At 40.1% G+C, this 5917-nt stretch overlaps 1 protein-coding gene across 1 annotated transcript; it reads left to right on the forward strand.

The window, feature by feature from the left end:
• Window positions 1–395: 395 nt before the first annotated feature.
• Window positions 396–4962, forward strand: DENR (density-regulated protein; the record flags this gene model as incomplete). The annotated part of the gene is made up of 4 exons (XM_010181828.1): window positions 396–486; window positions 2546–2662; window positions 3743–3882; window positions 4673–4962. Coding segments are annotated over 4 exons (393 nt in total), but the record flags the coding sequence as incomplete, so codon positions are not given.
• Window positions 4963–5917: the final 955 nt, after the last annotated feature.

Below are 5917 nucleotides of genomic sequence, written 5' to 3' on the forward strand. Positions count from 1 at the left end.
CGGTCTGGGATTCTGTGATTCTGTGAAGTTAGTTTATCAGATTTTATGTCTGTCCAGTCTGCTGGGGATGGCTGGAGGAAGGGTCATTAATAATTGTGAACTTGTTGGTTTGCATTTAGAATTTTAATATTAACATTATCATTAATTTCTGTCTCTCTGTGGAAATTATGTGAAGAGACTATTGAAATTGTAACTGTAACTTTGAGCTGAGGCTTTTCTGAAGTCTAATTTGGATCTGTACTATAATGAACATGTAACACACATCAGTCAAGGGGCTGCTGTGCTTAAGCAGGGATTTAGCAAACATCGCTGTACCTTACTTCCTGCTCCTGTAAGGCTGTGGTTGTCTGACCACTAATTTCTTTCTCTTTCTTCTCCCCACTCCTTTCTGATGTATTGAAGAAAATTCACCTAAACAGGAAGCTGGAGTTGGAGAAGGTCAAGGAACTGCAGGAGAAGAAGAGGAGAAGAAGAAGCAAAAGAGAGGCAAGGTCTAAATGGTTGATTGTGGTACTGATTTACATGCAGTTTGGGGTGTCCCTTTCTCACCTGCTGGCCTGGACTGTGGATTCCTTGCACTTTGGTTGTTAGCCACGCTCTGACTCTGCACAAAAGTTACCGAATGTCTTTCTTCCAGTGGTAGCAGAGTTGGTGTAGTGATGTATGCTGGTGAAAGAATTAGCTAGTAGTAATAGCCAGTGAAAGATGACCTGCATCGTGTTAGCTCATTGTTCCTATCATTGCTATTGCACGTACTCAGGGAGTAATTCTTCATAACCTAAAATCAGCTGGCATGCCTCCCGGAATAGCTGTTTCTGCCCTGTTTAACAGCAGTTTGTAGGTTGCTTGCAGAGGAGAACAAAGGCTGCTTTCCTCTGTTAGTGCTCCTGACACTGCTTTTGCCTTTTTTCCTTCCTCTGTATTCACGTAACAGGATTTGGTTTTGTGCTGTTAACACTATCTCCTGTGTCTCCATTAACAGCCGTGTCTCTTCCCAGCAATACTAAAACCAACTTTGGAAGATAGAAAACACATGAAACAATCTAAACATGCTTTTATCTTGTGTCGTTGGAGTTCTTTCTGTTTAATTAATTAACATACTTTCCATCATAAATCAGAAAGCTGGGGTTGTTTAAATGCATTTGCCTCTGGAGTGTTAGTTGTGTCTGTAGTGCTTCAGAAATTATGGTTAATAGCCCAGTAAGGTTCAGATTTTAAGCCAAATATCACTGCAGGTGTTTTATTTTTGTCTTGGTAACCAGTTATGTTTACCTTGTCAGTAGGCTGTGTGTAGTCACAACAGTAACTTCTGTTCTGTAGCTTGGATGCTTTTCCCAGAGACTTTTGTTTTTGTAATGTTTCCTTCCAACATTAATTTATTGTGTGGGGTTGTATGGTTAGTTTTCAGCCTGGTTTTTGGTTCTAAAATAACAGTGTTTACAGTACTTAGGGATTTTCTCCTAAAGTTTCATGAAAACTTCTGGTATGGTGTTAAGTATGATGGTGTAAGTTTGACTGTAAAAGAGAAGTGAGGAAAAGCAAGCACAAGCTTACTAAGACACTGCAGAAATTTACTGAAGAAATTAGTGTTTTACTGTCTTAAATTATTGGATATCAATTTATAGTGATGTAAAATTGAAAGTTCTGCATGTAAGAAAAAGTATTCACAAGGGGTTAGTTTGCTTGTCATAAATTCTTTAGCTTTTCATGCTGAGAAGGCTTGAGAACATGAAACTTAGGTTTCCCTGGAGTAACTTGATGACTTCGTATACGAAGTTAACTGAGATCTTAATCTGACTTGAGGAACCCTAATGAGTGGAATATATCTTTTGCGTTCTTTACTCAGACTAATAAATGCCAGATATGTGAAGCTTTGGCCTAGAAACAGGCAGTAAGAAGGAAGATGTTAAATCATGTGGAAGTTTGGCAGTTGGCTGCTGTAGCTGGCTTCTGTTAGAGAGCTGTGGTGTTTCCTGTTAGCTCATGTATCGGTGGATGAGATGGTTCATACTGGGGTTGTGCACAGATATCTAGAACTTAATCTGCTGTTCAACCCCGCAGCCAGGGTAACGCATCCTCATAGCCCCAGTGAATGGACATAAGTGGCTTTGCCTCAGGCACAGACCCTAAGGATGTTAAACTCATGTAAAACATGAAAGTAACAGTTTGTTCCTAGGATTACAACCAAATTCCTGAAAGAGGAGTTAACTAAAGACTAAATGCAATGATTAGTAAAATGGGGAGGAAACACCATTTTTGATAGTTGGAACACAGTTTTGCTGTGCATGCTATATTTAAACACACATTTGACACGCATGTGGTGTTATTTCTTGTAATATTGAGCTTTGATGACCTGGGACCTTTCTTAAATAATCATAAAAAAACCTGAGTGTGAGACAGTGTGCAAAATATATTTTTGTTTACCATCACAGATGGGGAGATAACACTTTGTTTGTTTATAGGGGTGAAATCTGACCATATGTGCCTTTTTCTTTACGTGTGACATCATTTCACTAGTTATGTAAGGTTGTACTCTCTTTCAAAGGTGGAAGAGGTCAGATAAAACAGAAAAAGAAGACTGTACCGCAGAAAGTTACGATAGCTAAAATTCCTCGAGCGAAGAAAAAATATGTCACAAGAGTATGTGGCCTTGCAACATTTGGTGAGTTGACTTTTGTTAAGTGTTTTGTGTTGGTTTTAGATGTGCTTGCCTTTAACCTCCTATTTCTTCTGATTGTATTATGTTGGGTGATCCGCTTCCATCTGTGCGAGGTGAAAGTCCCAAGGTGCTTTTAGCAGTTCCAAAGCATGCCAGAGCTACGCTGACTTCCCTCAGTGATAAATTATTTAAGTCTTTATTTCCATGAGGGTTGCAGACAAATAGGGCCACAGTTGTTGTTTTTTTCTTAAACAGGGCTTCCCATAACACCCCGCTTGTCAGACTTCAGAGTAGCCTATTGCCTTTAATTATAAACACCTTTATTTTCAAAAAGCTGCTTATTTCCATCAAACCTGTAAACATGCTATTGAAAATTAATTTTACCTATTCTTGAGACTGATTAAGTAAGGCTGTAACTGCCTTTTTAGCAAGGCAATCCAATCATTACCAGAGTACACTAACAGTGCTGTCCTACATAGCTTTGGCTCAGCTGCAGCCAGCCACTTGGTGCTTATAACAGCATCTTACTTCACACATTGATCATGAATTCTGTTAAAAGATAAGTTTTAACCTTGCCTGTGTTAACAAGATAGACACGTGATGTATTTCCTGCATGAGAGTATCGTCAGTTTTCTTGAGGGGTCAGTAATGTGCACCGGCTTGATCTGAAGCGGGTACGTATCTTTGTGCTGGAAGCCAGTCTCAAACACTGATGGGACGTGTTTCTGAAAAGAACAAACTGAAGGACTCCTATGGAAAAACTTGTTCAATAACTATGGAAGCTGTTTTAAAAGCCCCTCCAGCTCTGAACAGTTCTGCCCGTGCTTTTCTGGTGAGCACATGCAGCCCAGACCTGTGTAAACAGAATGTGTAGAGGGTGATTTTTACCTTGAAGGGTTGGCTGGATTTGTAGAGTCAGTTATTTTACATATAAACAACAGACTTTTGCTTTAATGGAAACTAGCAAAGCTTTAACTGTAAGCTGCCATTTTTCAACAATTAAAACAAGATTTTTGTTTTAAACTTGAGAAAATACTTTTATGACAGTGACTGTACTGAAACTGTCCACTTTCCCATCAACAGAAATTGATCTTAAGGAAGCACAAAGGTTTTTTGCTCAGAAATTCTCCTGCGGTGCCTCAGTAACGGGAGAAGACGAAATCATCATTCAGGGGGATTTTACAGATGACATTATCGATGTAATCCAGGAGAAGTGGCCTGAGGTAATGAACCCTTTTCTCTGTCAGAACTCGGGTTTTCCACAACAGCCTGTGACTTTCCAATGATTTTGAAGAAGGGTTTCATCTTTGGCAGCAGAGAGTCTTGTGCAACAATGAAAGACCAGATGAATGACTAGGTTAAGGAGTGGTTAAGCTTGAAGCCAAATGTTGCTTCCATTTTCCAAGAAGCATTAGTTCCCTAAACATGCAGTGCTGTTAGCATGGATACTACAGCGAGGAAGGCATGTTGGAGTAAGTCCAGCTGTCAAGTATTTGTGGCTTCTTTGTGCCCATTCTTAATGGTGAATGCCCAAGTATTCTTGCATTGCCATCCTGTTTTCCAAAATCACTTAAAATATTGCAAAATTCTTTTTTTTAAACCAAACATAAACCAAAACCAACCAACCAAACAAAACAAAGAGAAACAAAACCACTTGTGTTTCAGAAGAGATCAGCTGATTTTGGGTTGGACTGAAAAGTTGATGGTTGGGACGTTTGGTTGCACCACTGTAATAGTAAGTGATTTCTTTGACTCTCCCTTGTTCTGGTATTTCTGGTATTTGAGTTCTTTCTGAAATAACTCTCTAGGCCTGTGTGTTCATTCAGAGCCCCATAGGCTTGGCTGTGTCCTATAGGCACTTGTCACTTGCGTAGAATTTACAGCAGGGAGTCGTGGATGGTGCTGTCTTCTTCTCCCACACTTCACTGCATGTACAGTGCTGAATATTGAGTGAAACATGTAAGAAGAAAGTATAGTTAATATGCTGTGGTTCTGTTTTGTTTTTTTTCCTAGGTGGATGATGATAGCATTGAAGATCTTGGAGAAGTCAAGAAGTGATAGTGAAAGACTACCTTTATTTAATTATATGGTTATAAATGATGTAGCCAAAGTGAGGCTTCTAAATCGGTTTGCTCTGCAGTGAAACTGTGGAGAACCTGGATCCTTGGCATTTTCACTGTTCTGTATAGGCTGCTTGTTTGTTTGTTTTTTTATTTTGGTTGTGATATTTGCCAAAGTTAAATTGGGGTTTTATCATGCTTACGCATGAAGTAGGTTTAATAAAATTACTGTTCCTCACTGAATACAGTTTCGCTTTTCTTTGCAACCACTTTCCTCTAAGATTGTTAGAGGAAAATAATAATTTAAGTCATTAAAAGCTTATTTTTCATTTGCTGTCCTGTCGTGACTTACTCCTGTCATGAGTAAGTGTTGCTAATGTACAGAAATGCATACTTGTCATTTACTTCTGTGAAACCTTAGAATTCAGAATGGGACAAACTAAAGGTTTGTGAACAATTAAAGGCAGATGAATGCTAAAGCGGTCAGGGCGGTTGGACAAGATGATCATGATGTCCCTTCCAGCAGAACTATTTTACTCTATATGTGGAAACACTGAGGAACATGTGAGTATGTCTGAAACGTTTAGCCTGTTTTCATAATTCCAAATGATCCTCTTGATGAGGCAGTTGTAGTGGTGTTATGCTTTTAGCACGCTGCTAGTTCAAGAATGGTAGTAACAAACACAACTTTGTAGTGACCCCTGTTTGTGTTTTGTATTTTTAATAATATTAAATGCTCCCTGGTGGCAGTATCCTGGAATTGACAGTCTCCTGTTGCTGTAAAATGTAAATGAGATCAAACCCAAGGGGGTGACGCATCATACACCCTGTTCTTTACTGGTAAAGTTCCTTTTTTTCTGTGATATTTTTTTTGTTTATAAGCTGATAGGTTTAGTTGAGAGTGGTGTAGCTAAAGAGACACCGTATCTCTGTAGTTGTTCCATGTCAAAGCAGAGCAGGGTAGTTGAAGCTATCCTATAACATCCAGACAGACTCTTACCGGTGTGTTAACACCATTCTTAATTACCTTTTGCTGGTGGAGCACGGCCTGAGGGGCCGCAGGACTCGAACCCACAACCCCAGTGCTGCGTGGGGGCGGAGCTTCTGCCGCGCCAGACGGCCGCTCGACGGCTGACGCGGGCGGGCCGCCACTGTGATGGCACAGGGCCAGATCGCCGGTGGATTTGGCGGGTGGGCT

This window comes from Mesitornis unicolor, unplaced genomic scaffold, assembly GCF_000695765.1.
Source record: "Mesitornis unicolor isolate BGI_N332 unplaced genomic scaffold, ASM69576v1 scaffold13463, whole genome shotgun sequence".
NCBI classification, from domain to species: domain Eukaryota; kingdom Metazoa; phylum Chordata; class Aves; order Mesitornithiformes; family Mesitornithidae; genus Mesitornis; species Mesitornis unicolor.